The following is a 22,115-nucleotide window of genomic DNA, read 5'->3' as shown; positions in this document are numbered from 1 at the left end:
ATAAAGAAAAAAATGGAGACCTTGAAATCCATGTAAATACTTGGGAGTTCTGGTGAAAAGCAAATTAGGTATTTCTTTAAAATGTGGTCTGGCCATAAAACACTAATGAGATTTTTAGATGGCATAGATAGAAAAGTGGAGCAGGAAGGATCATAGATTCTTTCTCTCATATTCTGGTGAGACCATTCCTAGAATACTGCTTTCTGGTTTGGACACTTCATTACCTAGAGATTTGAAATAGTTCAGAGAATAGTAATGTGAATAATTGAATAATTAGGGGTTGGGAGAAATGACTTGTGAAGCAGTATGTCAAGAACACCTGTCTTAAGTTTTCTTAAGCAGTGATCAAAGGAGAATGTAAAGTTAAAAATATTTAAAGGATGTCAAAAATACTAAAGTGGAAAAGGAATTCTTTGGTATCATTTTTAAGAGATATTTTAAAAGATTAATGGGTTATGGTGAGTGCTCTGATTTGTGTAAGTCTGATGAATCACAGACCTGTACCCCTGAAACAAATAATACATTATACGTTAATTTTTAAAAAAGATTAATGAGTTAAAATTGCCAGAAGGGAGAATCCAGTCAAAGACTATGGAAAGCCATCTAGCATCTTTCTTTAGAGATATTTAGCAGAATGCTAAATAAAGCAGAGGGCAGTATGTTGGGAATATGAGTATTAACCTCTGGGGATAGACTAGATTATCAGATGGTAAATGGAGGAAAAGACCTATGATTTCTTCCCTTACTTATCCTTTTCAGAACGCACTGATGAGGGGACAGAGGTTGCTTTTCCCCTTCTAGGTAAGTGGTGTGCATCCATTTGTAGTATAACTGAAGGTAAAAGATTATTGTTTGGGGGGGAACCACTTAAATGGATGCGCTCTACTCTGATCTGGTAGAGGAAAGGTAAGCTCCACTCAGTAAAAAGGAGACTTTCTTTTTGCAGGATAGTGAGATTCTTTCTCAGAAATGAGCAGTTTGACATTGAAAAAAAATAAGAGCTATTTAAAGAAATAAGTGACTGTTTTATGCTGTTGATATGGCCCAGTTAAGGTCACTTTCAGCTGTTTTCCATATGTTCACTCTCTGACTTCCTTCCATAATCTCCTCCCCATCGTATCCTCAGCCACAGTAAGCATTTTCTTTGACTTCAGATCCAGGTTCCTGGCCCTGATGTCTTGTATTATCCTATAATAGGTATTAGTTTTCTCTGACTTTCCTGCACACTGGGCAATTACTATGAAGGGGTTTATAGATCTTGAATGAGGATTATTCTTAAATGATTTTAGTTGATCTATTAAATCCATTTCCTTTCTTAATAAAAAATTTAATGTTATAATCATGAAGATTAGTATGGGCAGCAGAAATGTTCCATATTAATCTGATAATTTCATAAAATATTATTATATTTCAGATGTCACTCATTTCTGATGATGCTTCTGTCAGTTAAAAAACTCAATTAATTTGTTTAATTTTAATACTAGTATGATTTATTTTTTTCTCCTTAGTCACATTATAAATGATTTCAGTAGTAGTTCTAATATCAACACTTTTTTTCAGTTTGAGATATTTGAGCATTAGAATCGTGGGTTATTCAGAGAATTTTGATATTCTCAAAATCCTTACCTAATCTTACAGTTCATTTCCCAATAACCATAAGCATTTTTAAGGCTCTGTAGAATAAGAAGTGGTGGATGTTTTACTGTTTAAAAAGTTGAAGTTGAAACTGGTAAGAGATAGTTTGTCATCAGTGTAGACCTTGTTTTACATCTGTTACATGGATATAAATGCCTAGCTTATTCCTTTGGACTTATGTAGTGAGAGAATAAGAAATGGGGTTGTTTTCCTGTTACACTGTATTCTCACCCATTTATGTCAGATGAACAAAATTTGTGATTTTTTTCTATTCCTATGTTTACTTTTAAGACAATGATTTAAGGACCATTTTCAATCTGTTACTTCATTTGATCCTCTTCTAGGTAGAAAAATTTTTTTTATTTTCCTATTTTAAAAAAAACAAAAATAAAACCTGTAAGTTTAGAGACTAATAGAATTTAATGACCTGTTCAAATTCACATAGCTGGGGTTGGTGGGAGAGTGGAACAGAATCCAGGTGTGACTCTTGGTCCAGTTCTTTTTGCAGTATCATCTTGACCTCTTACATCCTTAGGAACTATAAGGCTGCAAGGCAGTGTCACTTCATGTAAAAGATTGAATGCTTCTGGGTTTTATATTGCATTAGGAACTGAGACCAATAAATTAAAGTATTATCTTAGTAAATTTAGTATTATCTTCATATCCTTAAAGACATTAGCCTGGATTTGATTGCAGAAATTTACTGTTGTTTTGTTACCTTAAAGGGGTGAAGGTTGTTGGAGAAATTAAGTACAGCTCACAGAAGGCTGTAACTTTACGGGGTTTGTTCCTCCTTTGTGATAATAGTTTTCACGGTGCTTCCACATTTCTCATCTCATCCTTATAATGGCTCTGTTATTCCCATTTTACAGATGAGAACACAGAGTCTCAGAGAAGATAAGTGACTTTCTCAGAGTCACACATCTCATAGATGGGCAGACTCTGGTCTTCTGCCTCCTAGTTCACAGTACCACACATTCTCTCTGTGATGCAATCTCACAGACATTTGTTTAAAATGACTACTGGTTACAGATGCTGTGGTGATTTCTGGAGAAATATCATCACCTCCTCTATTTTCAGTCAGCCATCGCTCCCAGCCCCAACAGCCCTCCCAGCCCCAGCGGACCCTGCTCCAGCATGTGGCTCAGTCACAGACTGCAACACAGACTTCAGTGGTGGTGAAGTCCATCCCGGCATCTTCCCCTGGAGCAATCACCCACATTATGCAGCAGGTTGTATCTCTTCTTTCTCTTCTTACCTTCTGTTACTGCCTCCTTCCTGAAATAAGGTTCAGTTTCATTGATTATAGGAGAGGAAATAACTGAATTGAAGAGCAGTTCTTTCCTCTGTGAGGACTGAGTAGAGAAAATGAATTGAGAGTCTTAAAACACTGGAAAGTAATTAAGAAACAGTATTCATGGATCTTCTGTAAAATTGGAACATTTGAAAAGGGTGGGATTATCTAGGTGAATCTATGACTTCAGAATTGGTCACTCTATATATGTTGTTACGAAAGCATTTATCACTGAGGTGAGATTTTTAAATGAAATAGAAGTTATCTTGTTTAGCTGTTTGTTGCTAGGTGTTTTGGTTTTAAAATGAATTCTCATAGGAAACATTATTTATAAGTACGTATAAATATCTCACTTCTTTTACTATTTGTGACCAATTGAGGAAGAGACTTAATGGGGGAGGAGAATGAGTTAATACAAAACAGGAAATCTGGTATCAAGGGTAACAGGGAAAAAGAATATGTTGATAAGCTGATTTTGTGTCAGATACTGTGCTTTGAGCTTTAAAATACATTAATTTGTTTAATTCCCACTATGATCCTGCAAGGTAGGTGTATTATCCCTCTTACAAATGAGGAAACTCATGCTTACAGAAGTTAAGTAACTTATTCTGGGTGGCAGAGCCAGGGTTTAAACCCAAAGCATCCTGCCTCTATACAAAGTGATATCATAGATGCCAGATTTAAGTGTGACTTCTGATTAGTTGTCACATAAATCACCATTATTTGACTGGTAGCAGTTGATCCTAATTGTAAGCAAACTAACCTGAATGACAATAAATTGTTGCATTAAAAACCTGTATGTGTAAGGTCATTATGAGATAGAGGAGGGTTTCAAATGAATCTCAAAGTTTTTAAAGTTCAGAATAAAGAAATAGCATGACAAAGAAGCAGGAAGAATGGGGTTGGGGTGGATGTTGTGTCACTGAGGAAAGCCAGGTGGCCAGAGGTTTAGCTGAGTATCCGATCTCAGCCTGGTTGCTGGCAGGTCCTGACATTGAGCTTTCTCAAGACCCCCAGAGAGGTCAAACAGGCTGGCCCTAACCATGTCCCTCAGGATCGATGCTTCCTCCCATCACTGTTATAACTGACACAGAACAATCTCCCTTTCCACGGACAGGAGTGCTCTCCATCCCCTCCCTGGTCTCCTCCCCTCCTGGCAGCCCAGTCTCTGGGAAACTGTTGCCCAATGGACCCAGATGACCAAAGTGGGGAGGACGACTAGTGCAGAGGGTTCTTCACACAGGCCTTGGTGAAGCCTGATGACCCATTTCCATTCTGAGCAGAGAGGCCCTCTTTGGGGACCCGGATGGGCATGTCCCTCAGACAGTGACTCTTCCCTCTGGACAGGGTTGGACATACACACGGCCAACGTGGGCTTCTCTGAACCTTAGCTTTTCTCTGGACACCTCATTCCTGGGTTGCTGCATTCTTTTCTTGCTTGGGTCAGTATCTCTGATGACCAGGCAAGAGAGCTGTGTCCTGAGCCAGAGAACCTCTCCTTTTCTGTGTTGGGCTGTGCTTGCAGGGCAACCTTATTCCTCCTACCTATACATTCTGGGCTCTCAAGAACTTCTCTTAAAGAAGTGAGTAGATCAGTTTTTGCAGTCCTTAATATCTTAAGAGTTGAAATTACAAGAGTCTCAATCTAAAGACCCCCCTTTAGATTTAGAAAACTTGAGTTTCTTGGTCTTTTTAGGCTCTTCCTTCTGAAAATTTTTGAATGAATCTCATAACCAAGTCTCTTCAGTTTGAGGAAAATGTAGCAATGTAGGTGTTTTTCTTATTTCATTCTTACTTTGTGCCTTTTTTACTTAGGCATTAAGCAGTCACACTGCTTTTACCAAACACAGCGAGGAACTTGGAACTGAGGAGGGCGAGGTTGAAGAGATGGACACTTTAGACCCTCAGACAGGTCTGTTTTACCGATCTGCTCTGACTCAGTCGCAGTCAGCTAAGCAGCAGAAACTTAGCCAGCCCCAGCTGGAACAGACTCAGCTGCAAGTGAAAACTCTGCAGTGCTTCCAGACTAAACAGAAGCAGACCATCCACCTGCAGGCAGACCAGCTCCAGCACAAACTCCCGCAAATGCCCCAGCTTTCCATCAGGCACCAAAAGCTCACCCCTCTCCAGCAAGAACAAGCACAGCCCAAGCCAGATGTACAGCACACACAGCATCCCATGGTGGCCAAAGACAGGCAGCTTCCTACCTTAATGGCACAGCCCCCGCAGACTGTAGTACAGGTGCTCGCAGTGAAAACCACGCAGCAGCTCCCTAAACTGCAGCAGGCTCCGAACCAACCAAAAATCTTCGTGCAACCCCAAACCCCCCAGAGCCAAATGCCGCTCCCAGCTGCATCAGAGAAACAGCCGGCAAGCCAGGTAACGGAATATTGGTAGCATGCAAAGCTAAACTTCTCTGTTCACGGAAAAAATAAGAACATCATGACCCTGTCGTGATTAGCAGTGCTTTCTCCTGGCAAGAGGAAACTCAAAAGCCTCATTTATGCTGGTATTACTTTACCCCATCAGAAGGTTGATATTAGGGAAGAAATGTACGCATTAATAATAGGAAGAAAAAAAAAGCATAGCATGCAGAACTTGATTTTCCAGACAGTTAATGAAATCACTTCAGCATTGGTCAGCAGTGCATGGAAGCAAGATCCCTAAATTATTTGTATTTTTTAGGTATAAAATATTTTTTTTCCGTGCCTGTAAACTCTTATATCTGTGGCAGTAATGCTAAGTAAACTACAGTCTTTTAAGAAGCTTCATTGAACATCTTCCTTTGTAGTTTACATCATTATCATCTAGTTAATAAATTTACCTTCTAGATTTATCTTCTAGATTATAGAGGAATTATCTGGATAATCAAAAGAAAAATTCTATTAAGGAAAACCAGTGGCTTTAGAGCGATGTATATGTATGTATTATAAATACGTATATAGAGAATATATTTGTATAGGTGTATTTTGAAGCAAAAAATTGAAAATCCTACTTTTTATTTTGAAAAACTGAAGAAAATGCAAATAATTTGAGAACGGGTTGAAGGTATACCGTGTGGGGATATAAATCCCAAAGGAAAACAAGGCTTCTGTGACTTTTTTTTTCCTTTATTGCTGTGAACCTTGGCTGGCTAGACAAAGGTTCTTTTTACCCCTCCTCATTCCCTAGGTTTCTTAAAAATAACCACATACTTTCCCATCCAGCCCTCTTTTAAAACACCAAGCTTCATTCAGAATGTCTTCCTAGTATACCGCACGAATGTTTCTTTTGCCATATTATCTGGGGTGTTGGATAGGTTTTCTCAAAGAGATGTAGCTGTAACACACACAACCCCAATTTGTTTTCAGGTGGAGCAGCCAATTATAACCCAAGGATCCTCTGTTACAAAGATAACTTTTGAGGGGCGCCAGCCTCCCACAGTTACAAAGATAACTGGTGGCAGTTCTGTGCCTAAGCTGACATCACCAGTTACAAGCATATCTCCCATTCAGGCCTCTGAGAAGACAGCAGTATCAGACATTTTGAAAATGTCTTTGATGGAAGCTCAGATTGATACAAATGTAGAGCATATGGTAGTGGATCCCCCAAAGAAGGTTCTTGCCACTGGTATGCTCACTGGTGAAGCAGGATCATTACCATCCACCCATGTGGTGGTGGCAGGGATGGCGAATTCCACTCCCCAGCAACAGAAATGTAGAGAGTCCTGTTCAAGTCCATCTGCTGTTGGCCCTCCCTTAACGACAAGGAAAATCGATGCACCAGGAGTGCCTACGACAGGCCAGTTCATGCGTATTCAGAATGTAGGCCAAAAGAAAGCTGAAGAGAGCCCAGCAGAAATTATCATCCAGGTAAGAATTGGAAGGAACATGAGAAGTATTGGGCATCTTGGGGGTTGTGGGTTTGCTGTGATTGGGGCTGTCACAGGAAGAGTCATGCCAAGATGGCAAAAGATGTAGCAATTATTTTTGAGATGGCATTTGAAAAATTGGGGTTTAATACCTATTATAAATATACAAATTTTTATTTTCTGGAAGAGAATTCTAGAAAATTGGTGGATGTTATCACACCCCCTCTTAGAGGTAGTCAAGGGCCCTGAGCCCATATGTCAGCTTGATTTGTAGATATAAGACATGCTTGCCAGGGTTAACTCAGTAAGTCAACCCAGAAAATCAGCAACTTGATGGGGTCAGTCTCCCTGGTCTTTGCTCAAAAATTCCTGGGATATAACTGGATTACACTTTTATTTCAAGTCAATTTCAGGGACCCTTTCCTTGGAAATACACAGCTCTTTATCTTGATCTAAGTTTATGGTTTTCAGGACAGTTAAACCTTAATTAACTGCAATGTCTGCAGAAACATGTTGTAAGAAAATGTTTCTACATAATTTAATTTTATATTTAATTTGGGATTAACCATAAAGCTTTGCTTTTTATTTCAATCATTGTTGAAAAATCTTGTTATGTTTACTGTCCTGCCTTGGTAAGTACAGGCTAGTGAACATAATGAATTAGTCATTGGCAGTAGATCTTCTGTGCTTCACATTCCCTTCATTTTGAAACTCATCTGTCATCATGCATAATAGATCAAGACTAAAGAATTACTGAGTCCAGACTAGCCTTTAGAAGTTGTATTTTACTTCCCTTTCTCCTTGAAGGGTTTCAGATTGTTTTCTTGTCACTTTTCATTTTTTTGGCTACACTTGTAAGATGGCTTGGAAGGTTATCAGAACAGCACATTTTATTTAATGGGAGAATTTGGATTCATTGAAATGTGGATAATCTAGGATTTACCATAGATTCATTGTTGTGTGACTTGAAAGTTTCTATGATAAACTTTCCCTTTTCCATGATGCCAGGCTATAAGAGAATACAAATTGACCAATAGTATATTTATTAATATAAATAAGTATGGGGAAAATGCTTAAAGGCAAATAGAACTGGCCATTGAATTATTAAATGATTTCTTCCTCTGTAAAAACAGTTGTTAGCATATTAAGTCATTCTTGACAGGGAGAGTCATTGGTGTGTCGCTCCCCCCACCCCACCCCCTGAAAAGGTGGAAAAAGACTTCGAGTTTCTAGCTTTGCCACTCATTGTGTGACTTTAGGCAGGGCTCTTTTACCCCACTCTGCGTTAGTTTCCTCATCAGTAAAAATGGGAATAAGGAGTGCCTATTTTACATGATTAATGGGAAGATTGTACAAAATTTAGATGAAGCACCTAGCACAGTACCTGGCTCTTGGTGATTGCCCAATAAATGGTAGCTGTTAACTATTTTACTAAAATTTACTGTGGCTCCTAAGAGTTTAAATTGGTATGCCAACTATATTGGAAATAATTTGGGATAGCTTATTTGGAAATTATTTTCTATATTTTATGAACAGGGCTGAAAATTGCTTTGTGTATCAAGGATAGTATCTAATGAATCGGCTCTCTACAGAACATACAACTAACTTTCAGTGTATATATACCATGTGCTAGGTGGCCACATCAGAGGAAAGGACAGTGTGGTGGTTAGGAACCAAGCTTTTGGAGTTAGAAACACCTGGGTTTGAGTCTCAGCTGTACTCCTTCTTACCAGCATTGTGGTTTGGAGCAACAGAGTTCACCTCTGTACCTCCATTTCATTCCCTGTGAAATGAAGACCATAACAGTTGCTCACAAGGTTGTTTCAAGGATTTCATGGGAAGCTGTATGGTATATAGCTAGTTAAGTGTGTGATACAAAGGAACACTCAATAACTATAGCTCCTGTTACTATAATCATCAGGAATATATTGTTGGGATATTTTCAGATCTTCTAGTTACACTTAGCTTTGACTGGAAGTACTGATTTTATGGATTCAGTAAAATAGTGTGGGGATGAATGAAAGAAGTCTACAGAAGTGCTTTGATTTCTTGAAGAATGTTTTATAAGAATTCAACACGTTTAATAATAAATACTTTGAATGAAAAGCATTGTTCTTTGTAGACAACTGTATTTCATTCATTTGTTCGTTCATTCATTCATTCATTCATACCACATGTATTACTTAACCTCTGTGTTCTAGGTGCTGTGCTAGGTGCAGGCTAGAGGAGTAAACAAAACAAATATATCTTCTATTCTGAAGGATCTATATATGTGGAACTTACAGTTTTAGAACCCTGAGATCTTTAGAGTATATCATACTGCACGAGATTAAAGCTCAGTGAGGTGAAGTGACTTGTTCAGAGGTCCATAGCACATCTGAGCCAGAATTGAATTAGAATCCAGGTCTCCTGACCCCACCTCAGACTTCTTCACAGTGACCAGCTATATGGAACAGAGTAGGGGAAAACAAGTGACAGAAGACTCCACTAATCTAGACTGAGTGCCTTGGCATCTTGCAATATTTTCTTTATAGTGTTAACATTATATTTATATCCCTCTCCCCATCAGTTCCCACCCTGGCAGTAGAAGACTGTTTTGGTCAGGTATATTTCCTGATACTCAGTTTTGCCCTGGGACTTTGAATGTTAAAGGTAGATTAATTCATTTGGCAGGAGTTTATTGAGCAACTAAGGCATGACAGGCCCTGTTCAGATCTCTTGGCATCTAGCAATGAAAATAGTAGTCAAGGTCTGTGCTTACATTCTCATGGAGCTTACATTCTAAGGGTGAGAAAAAAAAAATTTAACAAAAATGATAAATACAATGAAGAAAAAAAACAATGTAATAGAGGTGGGAGTGGGACCTACCCAGTGATCTGGTTTCATGGTCATAGAAGGAAAGCTTCTCAAAATGTTTTACTCTAAGCATTTGAGCTAAGATGCAGATGACAGGATGGAACCAGCCATGCAGAGATTCAGAGAAAAAGTATTCCAGGAAGAGGGGAGGAACCTAGTGCAAAGGTCCAAGGTATGAGTGTGCTTGGCATAAGCCTAGAGTTATGACAAAAAGTTTGATTTTATAGCAGTTACCATAGGAAACCGTTGTAGAACTTTAAGCAGGGGTATGATGTGAACTGATAGACCTGATAAGGATGAGAAAGAAGAACCTGACAAGGCAATATGGCCATAATATGTGTTTGTCTACTCATATTTTAAAAGACAGTTTTGTCCTCTTAGGAAAGAGAATTAGTATGTCACCCAAATAAATAACTTCCCCTTTGAACTACCAAAGGGTTACAGGAGGTTACTGAAGGGTTTAAAATATATTGTGGTGTCAGCAAATTAATCATATACCTTGCAGATAATAATGAGTGAAAACTGACTGCATTTACATTTAAAATTTGCTTAATGATCAAATGATCAAGTCTGTCTCTTGAATTAGGCACAGACTTCAGCCTCCTTCACTGGAGGAGCTGCAGTCAGGAAGTGAAAAGATCACTTTAAGTTGTTAGACGACTTGAGCTTGAATCCTGGCACTTTAACTTTGACCAACTGTGTGACCTTGATTAAGTCACTTACCCTCTTAGTTTCCTCATTTGTAAAATGGGAGTAACATTTTTCTTACGGTGTTGTTATGGGGATTTAGTAGAGTATCATGGGTAAAAGCACCTAGCACAGTGCCTGGCGTGTAGTAGTTGTCCAATAAATGTCAGTTTCCTTGTTTCCTTCCTTAGTGTTGGGGAAATCCTCCTGTTTCTTCTTTTTACCATAAAGCCTCTCTCTTGTGTCTTCTCTTCCAGGCCATTCCCCAGTATGCTATTCCTTGTCACTCCAGTTCCAACGTGGTTGTAGAGCCCAGTGGGCTTCTTGAGCTAAACAACTTCACTAGCCAGCAGTTGGATGACGATGAGACGGCAATGGAGCAAGACATAGACAGTAGCACAGAGGATGGAACCGAGCCCAGCCCCTCTCAGAGTTCTGCTGAACGGTCCTAAATTTTTGAAAACAGGCGTGCACTTTAAAACCTACTTGGTTACCAAGTGTCCAGGGAAGCCCTTGATTTTTAATGTCTAAAGATAGCACTTTGCCCATGCTTAGGCTATGGACCCCAAAATCACAGTGTTTCAACAAGAGTTGCTGCAGGAGCAGCATTTTAAAACAAGATAAAACTCACAGGGGAATGTACTTTTTAAAAAAAAAAAAAAAAGAAAAAAAGAAAAAGGAAAAAAAGGAAAGCTAAAAAAAAGAAAAACGTGCACATCTGCAGTGACAAAAGACCTGATATTCTTTCTCTGTTGGACCACGGCTGATGGTAAAGTATGTCATGCAGTGGAAAGAGACTTTTCCTGTGAATGTTCCTCAACTGGTTTCTGCTGAGCAAAACACCATCAGAAAAGGAGAATGTGAATAGTTTGTATTTTGAAATGGTGTGTCAGGACAGTTTTTTAAAAACCTTGTATGTTTTTGAAAATCTCTGGAAGTGTTGAATTGGTTAAAATTTTACATTTGCTCAGTTTATAGTTTATAAAATAACTAGAAAAATACTGGCATTAAAGAATCCTTGTTAGATGGTGGAAATCAGATCCCTAACCCGTGGGAAGTGCTTTTTGGGTGGCTTGTACATTCTCATCAATTGTATGCTAATTTATTGTGTTGTTGTTCCTTTGTGCTCTAGGCAGCACACTTGCCTTCTATTTATTTAAATGTAAACATTTCAAAGCAGGCCATATTCTTTCTGACAGATTTCCTGTAAACCAGGATTTGCCTGCCTTTTCCACCTCCCACCCCTCCCGCTCCTTTAAGAAAAGAGAAAATGTTTCATTGTGAAGGAGAGGAAAAGAAACATTTTCTAGCCCAAAGGAAATGTTCAGCTATGTTCAGGAAAAATTACCCATATGATGCTATCTTAACATTGAAATTGCACATTCATATTGGACTGAGACTTTGAAGATAACTTTTACATACTTTTGTTTAAACCCCTTTGAAATGTATAAAAATTAATTTGCAGTTCTAAATGTAATGTTTTTAAGCATTCTGCCTTTTTAGGACACAGTTTGTTTAAGCAATATGTTTGGGTCTTGTGATCACTGTCTGTCACAAGTAGAGTGAGGGGTAAGAGGGTGGGAGGGTAACGGTCAGTTTTGACAAGTTGTGGCAAAGGAAGTAATTCTTTTCATTTTTTAAAAAATGTAAATAGAAAAGTTTTTAACGGTTTTATATAGATTTCACTATAAATAAGCATTTTAAGACTGACAAATGTTGAACTGTACATACATATCTCAGCATAACTGCCCAATTTTTTGGTGCTGAAGTACTGTAAGTAGATTTCATCAACAGTCTCCTAATTTTTGCATCTATATCTAGAAAAAAAACTGTGATACTGTAGTTAATAAATTCCCACTAGAGTGACACTGAAGATTTAAACACAAGCATTTATAAGATGCACTGACCTCTGGTAGTTGCCATCATTTCTCCCGAGTGGTTAACGACTTACCCGTAGATGGGGCTGTTGGATTTTATTTTATTGTACAAATTCATGTTTAAAAGACTTTGTGATTGTTTCTAGTTAAGTAACTTTTTAACCTCTCCAGTCATAGGCTTCTTTGAAAATCTGATCACACTATGAACTCTCCCCAAAAAGACCGACATGCCAATATACATGTTAGATTTTACATACAATCTTAGGGGTTTGTGGGCCCCTAAGCCTAACCGTGTATTCAAGGTTAAGCCCTCTGTTATGGTCAGTCCATTACTTACAGATGTAAGTTTTTATAAAATAAAATATCTTTTAAATATTCATGGGTCAGGTAACAAGAGCAAACTTGAATAAAGTTATTATGTCTACTTCTACATATTCTGGCAGTATAGCATACCTGTGTCCCTTTTGAGAATTTAACCTTAATATGTTTTTAGCAACTGGAATGGCAGATGAAACTTCCATAAGCTACACTTTTAAAAATTAGTATGTATATATTAACAAATTATCACGTGAGGGATTTAACTTTTTTTTTTTCCTTCAAAGATGCTACTTTCAAGGAGACCATGAATTCTTTTGTTTATTCAACAAATATTATTTAAACATCTTCTGCGTGTCGGGTACTGTTCTAAGCACCAGGGATTCCACAGTAAATAAACAGAAAATCCTACCCTTATGGAGTTTACAAACAGAGCTTCCTGCTGAAGAGTGGATGCCAGGGCCAAAGGAAGGAGGAAATTCAAGTTCCTCCTTAGGTTTCTTGCTTAAGTGAATGGATGGTGGTGCTGTATATGGGTCTCCAGGTATCCTTTTACTGAAAGTCTTAGCATTATTAAATGTAATTTTAAATCAGTGCTTGTGAAAGATATCCAGAGATTATGCTGCAAATATTACAGAATTATTAGAGTCCTAACAACTGTTACAGGCAGCGGTAAGAAAAATTCATTTGGTTTGAAGTAAGCTTTGTAAATGCTTTGTATTGCAGAATGCAGTTTATGCTGAACTTAGGGAACTTAAAAAAATGTTTTATTGAAATTAATTCACATGCCATACAATTCACCCATTTAAAGTGTACAGTTCAGTGGTTTTCACTGTATTTACTGTATTTACTGAGTTGGGCAGCCATCACTACAGCCAGTTTTAGAACATTTCCATAACCCTAAAAAGAAATCCTGTACTCCTTAGCTGTTACCCCTGAAACTCACCCTGCCACTCCAGCTCTAGGCAACCACTAAACTACTTTCTGTCTCTATGGACTTGCCTATTCTGGACATTTCATATAAATGGAATCATACAATATGTGGCCTTCCGTGACTGGCTTCTTTCATTTGGCATAGTATTTTCAAAATTGTAACAGGTTTCAGTCCTTCAGTCCTTTTTATGGCTCAGTAATATTCCACCGCATGGATAAACCACATGTTCTTTATCCATTCATTGTTTGATGGACATTAGGGTTTCTACTTTTGGCTTTTATGAATAATGCTGCTGTGAACATTTGTGTATAGTTTTTACATGTTTTCCGTTTTCTTTGGTACATTTCTAGGAGTGTAATTGCTAGGTCCTACAGTAACTCTGTTTAATGATTTGAGAAACTATCAAACTCTTGTCTACAGTGACTGCACAGTTTAGAGCAGTATAGGACAGTTTGACCTTTTCTACATCTTCACCAGTGCTTGCTATATTTGTTTTTTGTTTTCATTATTTTTCAAAATTATATCCATCTTAGAGTGTGCAGTGGTACCTCATTATGGTTCTGATTGACATTTCCCTGATGGCTAATGGTAAGAATCTTTTCATCTGCTTGTTGGCCATTCACTGATCTTTGGAGAAATGTCCTTTGCCCATTTTCAAATTGAATGATTTTCTATTTTATTATTTAAATTGAGAGCTTTCGAAGTACAGGCAATAATACCACTCTTAAAAGTAACCTGTTCTCATTAATTCATCACCCTTAAAACCTTAATCACGTTTTACTTCCTCTCTAATGTAACAAATTGCTTAACATTCTTAAACTGTGTAGAGCTAATTGAAAACGTTTTAAAATACATTTCTTTGTGAGGTTCTCTCAATGACCTGCTTGGATGGGAGACATAGTACAAAGGAAATAGTACCCAAGTGGTCTGGATTTGAGTCCCAGGCTCCTGTGTTAATGGATCATATGAACTTGAGCAGGTCCCATTCCCTGTAATACAAAGTGTGAGTTTCTGACCCACTTGGGGTTATCGTGAAGAGTGCATGAAATAGTGCATGTAAAAATGCCAGGCACAGAGGTGCTCTATTTTTTAAGTCTAATAGTTATTAACAGTCCCACTTTATAAATAGAAAACGAGGGCTCAGAGACAAATGAAGTACCAAAACACACAGATTATATGCTAATAGGCATCATGCTTATCCCCAAGTTGATACTTTCTATATGGGAGTGTATGTGTGCCACCAGACACAGAATTGGCCTTTGGAAAGTCAGAGGAACTTGATGTTGGCCTGTAACATAATCTCTTTGTCTGTCTTGGGTGCCTTCACACAGAGGTGCTCACACACAAGTTTGTTTTTTGATTTGTCACAAATCCCAGATAAGAGGAAGTAGAGTGAAAAAGCACCATGTAAGCAAGGCCTTTCCAAGAAGAGTGAGAAAACAGTCTGCTGCCTCTGCTTACAGGTTTTATAAGACTTTAAGTGAGGCCTATGACCTACATACTGAAAAAAGGATTGAAACACCATAGAATCAGATTTGTACTTGTGAGAAGTCTTGCTCTGCTTTCTTACCTCTTCCTTGCTTACACAGACTGTAACTGAAAACAGGGCACTTCAGAAAAAGACAAAAAGGCAAGCCTAGGTTTGAATCCTGACAAGCCATGTGGCTGGACAAGCTCCAAAAGGCTTCAGTTAGCACAAGATGGAATGAATGGTTTATACTATGTCACCTAATAACCATTTTTTAAATGTCCTGACTTTTTCTTTTCCTTCCAACAAATAGTTACTGGGCACTTCTTATGTGCAGACGTTGGGGATATAATAGCCAGGGAAAGACACCCCTACCCTCTTGGAACTTGAGCCTTTATCTCCTTTAGGAGATACATGGATCAAAGATTACAGGTAAATATATTCATTGCTAAGTGCTATGGTGGAAAATAAGTAGTGCTAGGATAGTGTGTAAATACGGAAGTTGGGGAGTTGTACTCAGAAAGGGATTCTTTTTTATTTATTTTTATTTTTTTTTTAAATTTTAGAGAGAGAGCACAAGTAAGCAGAGCATCAGGGAGAGGGGGAGAGAGAGAAGCAAGCTCTCTGCTGAGCAGGGAGCCTGATGTGGGGCTCGATCCCAGGACCCTGGAATCATGACCCGAGCTGAAGGCAGCCGCTTAACCAACTGAGCCACCTGGGCGCCCCCAGAAAGGGATTCTTAAAGTGATTTGATGGAAGGGATTTAACTAGGCAAGAAGGATGGGGGGGGGGCAGAAGGATAGCAGCTATGAAAGGCCTGTGGTAGGAGGGGCTTGGGGAGAGGGGAACTTGAGTAGGCTAATGTGACAGCAACGCAGCAAGTGAAGGCAGCAAGCGTGGGAGCAGAAAGTAGAGACATACCTATATGTGGATCTTGCAGGTTATGATAAAGGTTTGAGGTTTTATTCTTAGAACAAGAAGTCACTGAAAAGTTTTAAGCCATTGACCCTGGCAAAATGAATTAATATATGTACAAAATACTTGGAGTTAAGTTCATTAGTACAGAAAAATATATTTAACTTTTTTTTTTTTAATGCCAGTCTCATCTCCTTATGTCTGGCATTCAAGGTTCTTAGCCAGAGCTGCAGTCTACATCTGTAGATTCATAACCCATTTCACTACCCCGACCTACTGCCTGTCTCCCCCATCACACATACAGTTTATGCTCTGTAATTGACAGGCTCACTCATTTCCCAAAGCCCTGATTAAAAACCACATCCTTGGGGTGCCTGGGTTGCTCAGTGGGTTAAGCCTCTGCCTTCGGCTCAGGTCATGATCTCGGGGTCCTGGGATCGAACCCCGCATCGAACTCTCTGCTCAGTGGGGAGCCTGCTTCCTCCTCTCTCTCCCTGCCTGCCTTTCTGCCTACTTGTGATCTCTGTCTGTCAAATAAATAAATAAAATCTTAACAAAAAACAACCACATCCTTCACCAAGACTGCCCAGATGTGTTGCAGGGGAACTTAATCCTACCCCACTGCTGAGTTCCTCTAGCATTTGGGGAGAAATACACGTTTACGTAGCACTTACCATTGGTTCTTTACTGTGAATTAGTTGCAATTTTTACAGTATGCCTCTGGGAGAGCCCTTGAAATGCAGTATTCTAAGGAGTCATTCTACATTCTTTTAGCTTAAGTAAGAAATGCTGAGCTTTCTGGATTTTTTTTTTTTTTCAAGACTTACTATTCAAGTTTGTTAGAGTTTAGTGAGATCGTTGGTAATCTTAAGATTCACTCATTCAAGTCAGTACTATCCTGTTTGGTTTTCCACAGGATCAACTGCTATTTCCTTGCATGGCAGCGTTCACCAGGGTCTATCATCTATGCTATCACTTTGACCTCTACCATATATGGATTAATTAATTAAATCACTGAATAAATATTGAGCAGTTATTGTGACCCAGACACTATTCTAGCCACTAGGGATATAGCAGTGAACAAAATAGTTGAAAAATAAAGCAATCTGTGTTATGTAGCTTACATTCTAAATGGGCTATAAGTGTAAATTAAAAATAAATGGTATCTTATGATAATTATAACAAGCAAAGTGGGAAAGGGGAATATGAAACTCTAGGATCTGTTGGTGTTAAATCTTAAATGAAATAGACAGGGAAGTTCTCACTGAGAAGGGAAATTGGAAAAAACCTCCAGGACATGAGGAAGTCAGCTGGACTGATGTCTGCAGAAAGAGTGTTCAACGTGAAGGGGACAGCAAGTACAAAGCCCCTGAGATCCGTGCCTGGCATATGGGGCGCCTGGGTGGCTCAGTGGGTTAAAGCCTCTGCCTTCAGCTCAGTCATGATCCCAGGGTCCTGGGATCGAGCCCCACATCGGGCTCTCTGCTCTGTGGAGAGCCTGCTTCCTCCTTTTTCTCTCTGCCTGCCTTTCTGCCTACTTGTGATCTCTCTCTGTCAAATAAATAAATTAAAAAAAAAAAAAAAAAAAAAAGACCAGATAGGGTTTAGGGTCAGAGTGAATGGGGATGGAGGGAGTTAGGTCTTCTCTCTTTTTTTCTTTGTCATTACCTAAAGGGTTGTCAAGTTTGATGATCTTTTCCAAGAGCTGACTTTTGATTTCTTTGATTCTTTTGTTTTTCTATTCTCTATTTCATTTATCTCCATTCTAATCTTTTTATTATTTTCTTGCTTTAGCTAGCTTTGGGCTTTGTTTGTTTTGTTTTTCCCCCTTTTTCTAGTTCCTCAAGGTGTAAAGTTAAATTATTGATTTGAGATATTTCCTTTTTTGATGTAGGTATACACAGCTGTAAATTTCTCTCTGAGCACTGTTTGTGCTGCATTCTATAAATTTTGGTATGTTATGGGGCTTTTTTTTCACTCATCTCAAGGTATTTTCTAGTTCCTCTTATGATTTCTTCAATCACTGGTTGGTTAAGAGTTTGCTTAATTTCCACATATTTGTGAAATGTGCAGTTTTCCTTCTGTTACTGATTTCTACCTCTGTTCCATTGTGGATGTTCTGTCCATGATTGAAAGTGGTGTACTGAAGTCTCCAGAAGTCTCCATTATTGTGAGCTATTTCTCCCTTCAGTTCTGTTAATATTTGGCTCATATATTTTGGAGCTCTGTTTGGTACATGTATATTTATAATTGTTATTTCTTGGTGAATCAACCCCTTTATCAGTATATAGTTCTTCTTTGTGTCTTGTAACAGTTTTTACTTAAAGTCTATTCTGTCTGATATTAGTATAGTCACCTCATCTCATTTTTAGTTACCATTTGCATGGAATATATTTTTCTATCCTTTAACTTACAGCCTACTTATGTCTGCGTTGAAAGCTGGTCTCTTATGGACAGCATATTGGATCATTTTAAATCTAATCTGCTATTGATGGGAGAGTTTAATCCATTTATTTTTAATGTAATTAGGAATAAAGAAGGGTTTATTTATGCCATTTAATATTTGTTTGCCATGTCTAATACTTTTTAAAATTCCCTATTTCCCATGGCCTTCTTTTATGTTTAATTGATTTTTTTTTGTATTGAGATGTTTTTATTTCCTTCTCATTTACTTTGTGTAGATTTTTAGTTATTTAGATATTTCCTTTGTGGTTACAAAGGGGATTACATTTAATATCCTTAATTTATACCCAGTTTGAATTGATACCAATTTTACTTTAGTGGCATACAAAACTTTGCCCCTCTATAGCTTCATTCCCCCCTTTATGTTGTTATCATCACAAATTACATTTTTATATGTTGTGTGTCCAATAACAGATTTATAATTATTTTTATGCATTTGCCTTTTCAGTTATGTAGGAAATAAAAAGTGGAATTACAAAACAAAGCTGCAGTAATATTGGCTCTTATATTTTCCTGTGTAGGTACCTTTACTGGAGGACGTTATTTCTTCATATGGCTTCAACTTATTGTCAAGTGGCCTTTTGTTTCAATCTGAAGGACTCCTTTTATTTTACTTATTTATTAAACATGGGACTTGAACTCGGGATCCTGAGATCAAGACCTGAGCTGAGATCAAAAGTCAGATGCTCAACCGACTGAGCCACCCAGAAGCCCTTGAAGGACTCCTTTTAGTATTTCTTTATGGGACGATCTAGTGGTAATGAGCTCCCTGAGCTTTTGTTTATCTGAGAATGTCTAACTTTTTTGAATGACAGTTTTACTGGATATTGAATTCTTGATTGACAGGTTTTATGTTTTTTCTTTCAGCACTTCGTGTCATCTCACTGCCTTCCTAGGCTTCATGGTTTCTGGTGAGAAAGCGGCTGTTTACCTTACTGAGGAGACCTTGTACCTGACAAGTTGCTGCCCTCTTATTTCTTTCCAGATCTTCTTTTTGTCTTTTGACAGTTTGACTCTGACGTGTCTTAGTGTAGCTGTGTAAGTTTATCCTACTTGGAGTTCATTCAACTTCTTGAATGTGTAGATTCATGTCTTCCATCAAACTTGGTAAATTTTCAATTGTCGTCAAATATTCTTTCTGCCCCTTTCTCGCTTTCTCCCATAATACATATATTGAGCCTTTTGATAGTATCCCACAGGTCTCATAGCTCCTTTTTTCTTCTTCCCCCGTTCTGTTCCTGGATAATTTTGTAACTGGATAATTTCAGTTGTCCTATCTTCAAGTTCACTCATTCTGTCTTCTGCATGCTCAAATTTTCTAGAAGTTGAACCCCCTCTAGTAAAGTTGTTTTTTTTTTTAATTCATTTACCAACATCTCTCCATTTCTGCAGCCCTTGGCAGCCACCATTCTACACTGTTCTGTGAGTTTGACTTTTTAAGATTTCACATATAAGTGAGATCATGCAGTATTTGTCTTCTGTTTCTAACTTATTTCACTTAGCACAATGTCCTCCATGTTCATCCATGTTGTTGCAAATGACAGGATTTTCTTTTTTAAGGTTGAACAATATTCCACTGTGTGTATATGTATACACACACACACACACACACACATATATATATATATATATATATACACACACACATACTGTATCTACTTCATTCATTCACTGATGGACACTTAGGTTGTCACCATTGTGAATAATGAAATGCTGCAGTGAACAGAGACTGATTTCATTTCCTGTGAATATATATCCAGAAGTGGTATTTTTGGATCACATGGTAGCTCTCTATCCAGAATTTCCATTTGGTTCCGTTGATAATTTCTCTTTATTGAAATTCTTATTTTGTTCTCAAATCACTTTCTGTATTTCCTTTAGTTCTTCATCTTTGGCTCTTTGAACACATTTAAGACAGTTATTTTAAAGTCTTTGTATAATAAGTCCAGTGTCTGGGTTTTCGTGAGAACTGTGTCAAGTAATTTTGTTCCTTTGAATAGGTCATATTTTTCTGTTTATGGGTATACTTCGTGATTTTTTTTGTTGAAAAGCGAACATTTGGATATTGTGGTGTGGTAACTAGAAATCAGAGTTTCCCTTTCCCCCCAGGATTTGCTGGGTTTTTCTTTCTTTTTTTTTGATTGTTAAAGGCTGTAGTGGTTCATTTGTCTACTGACATCTTCCCCCACCCCAACCCGACACTGTATTCTTTTCATGTGTGGTCACTGAAGTTTCTGTTCCACAGCATGTGTTCGACTAGTGTTTGACAGATTTCTTTGAACCCCGGGAGCTAAGCAAGCACACACATACACACTCACACCTCTTGGTCTTTGCAGATTAGCCTTGTGCTGTGGTCCTTCTTCAGCACTTACCCAGACTCCCACTGAGTCTAGGGACCAACCTGAAGTGAAAGCTTGAGGTCTTCTCAGTTCTTTTCTAAGCGTGTATGTGGCTTTGTAAATTCCTCTTTTATATAAAGTGCTTTTGAATGTCCTAATTTCTCAAAGGAACTCTCCTGATCTTTTCCTCCCAGGCCTTAGGTGTTCTTTCATGCCTCAACCATAATCTTTTGCCTTAGCAGTCTGCAGATTGTTTGTCGGCCTTACTGTGTTTTCAAACAATGTATTCTGCATTTCCAGCATGACCGAGTTCTGAATTAGGTGAAACAGAAATGATTGCCTTTCTTCAGTCCTTCAAATAGCCCCGAGGCAGGTTAGAATAACTGTACACAGTAATTTGCAAATAAAGTGTCCTGTGTTCCTTTCAAAAGCAAGGACCAGTGCCTCACCCTGGCAACATGGGCATCCTTAAGGTCATTGTTGAGCCAGGGAGAGGCTAGGGTAAAGGCCAGTAGAAATGCCACAGAGTTTTCCTGTAGTTTTGTTTCTGTCTCATTTTTTTTTAGGTGGCAAGATATACATGAGATAAAACTTAACCATTTGTAAGCATACAGTTCAGTGGCATTGTGTACATTCATATTGTTCAGTCATCACCACTGTTCTTTTCCAGAGCTTTTTCATCATCCCAAACTGAAACTCTGTAGCCATTATATGATAATTCCCCTTCCCACCTCCCCCAGCCCTTATTAAGCACCCTATACTTCCAAAGTTACCTTTTTTTTGATTCCGCATTTGGTGTTGCTATATAAAACTTTTTGACTATTTTCCAGAGTTCTGACAAAACTGGTTTGGGTAGTTTCTGCTTGTGTTTCAGTTTCTGTGGGTAGTGTAGGAGCTTGGAGCTATCTGCTATGCTATTTTGCTGACATCACTCTCAACACTACAGTTCTGTCTTGAGTAATTTGGAAGAGTAGACTAGCCATTTACTGATAGGAAAGACTGTGGGAGGATCTAATTTTGAAGAATATCAAAGGCTCAGTTGGGGATAAATTAAATTCAAGACACCTATTAGACATCAAGTGGAGAAGCCAAGTAGGTAGGTAGAAAAGAAAAGAGCTCCCAAGGGCCGATCCCTGGGTGGTCCAGCACATAGCAGTCAGGAAGATGAAGCAGAACCAAAAAAGAGACTGAGAAGGACTGGCCAGAAGGATGGGAAGTAAAGCTGGAAATTGAGATTCTAGTGTCTTGGAAACATAAGATGTTCATCTTGGGAACAGATAAAGCTGCTAAATCAAAAAAGGTGAGGACTCCGGGAGTGAGCCATGTGAAGTCATAAGTGACCTTGGAAAATGCAGTTTTGGTGGAGTTGCAGAAAAAAGCTAGAAGAGGTTGTGAAGAGGGAATTACAGACTGAGAATACAGATAATTCAATGAGTTGCTGTAAAGAGCAGTGATATGGAGCAATTGCTGGAAAGGCAAATG

The 22,115-nt window shown here is 38.3% G+C and overlaps 1 protein-coding gene across 13 annotated transcripts in view; it reads left to right on the top strand.

Annotated features, from left to right (window-relative positions):
- The window catches only part of EMSY (EMSY transcriptional repressor, BRCA2 interacting), an 85,081-nt gene extending 72,452 nt beyond the window's left edge, over positions 1-12,629 (top strand). For 7 of the 13 annotated variants that reach the window (XM_044258492.1, XM_044258489.1, XM_044258493.1 and 4 more), the window contains 5 exons: positions 760-801; positions 2,668-2,867; positions 4,745-5,308; positions 6,280-6,780; positions 10,580-12,629. In XM_044258492.1, the coding sequence (XP_044114427.1) occupies positions 760-801; positions 2,668-2,867; positions 4,745-5,308; positions 6,280-6,780; positions 10,580-10,774 (1,502 nt within the window). In that variant the 3' untranslated portion in view covers positions 10,775-12,629. The remainder of the gene's footprint in view (positions 1-759; positions 802-2,667; positions 2,868-4,744; positions 5,309-6,279; positions 6,781-10,579) is intronic. The other 6 variants (XM_044258496.1, XM_044258494.1, XM_044258488.1 and 3 more) reach the window with 3 other exon arrangements.
- Positions 12,630-22,115: the final 9,486 nt, after the last annotated feature.

This window comes from Neovison vison, chromosome 7 (assembly GCF_020171115.1).
Source record: "Neovison vison isolate M4711 chromosome 7, ASM_NN_V1, whole genome shotgun sequence".
Classification (NCBI taxonomy): Eukaryota; Metazoa; Chordata; class Mammalia; order Carnivora; family Mustelidae; genus Neogale; species Neogale vison.
This window is presented reverse-complemented; position numbering and strand designations above follow the sequence as displayed.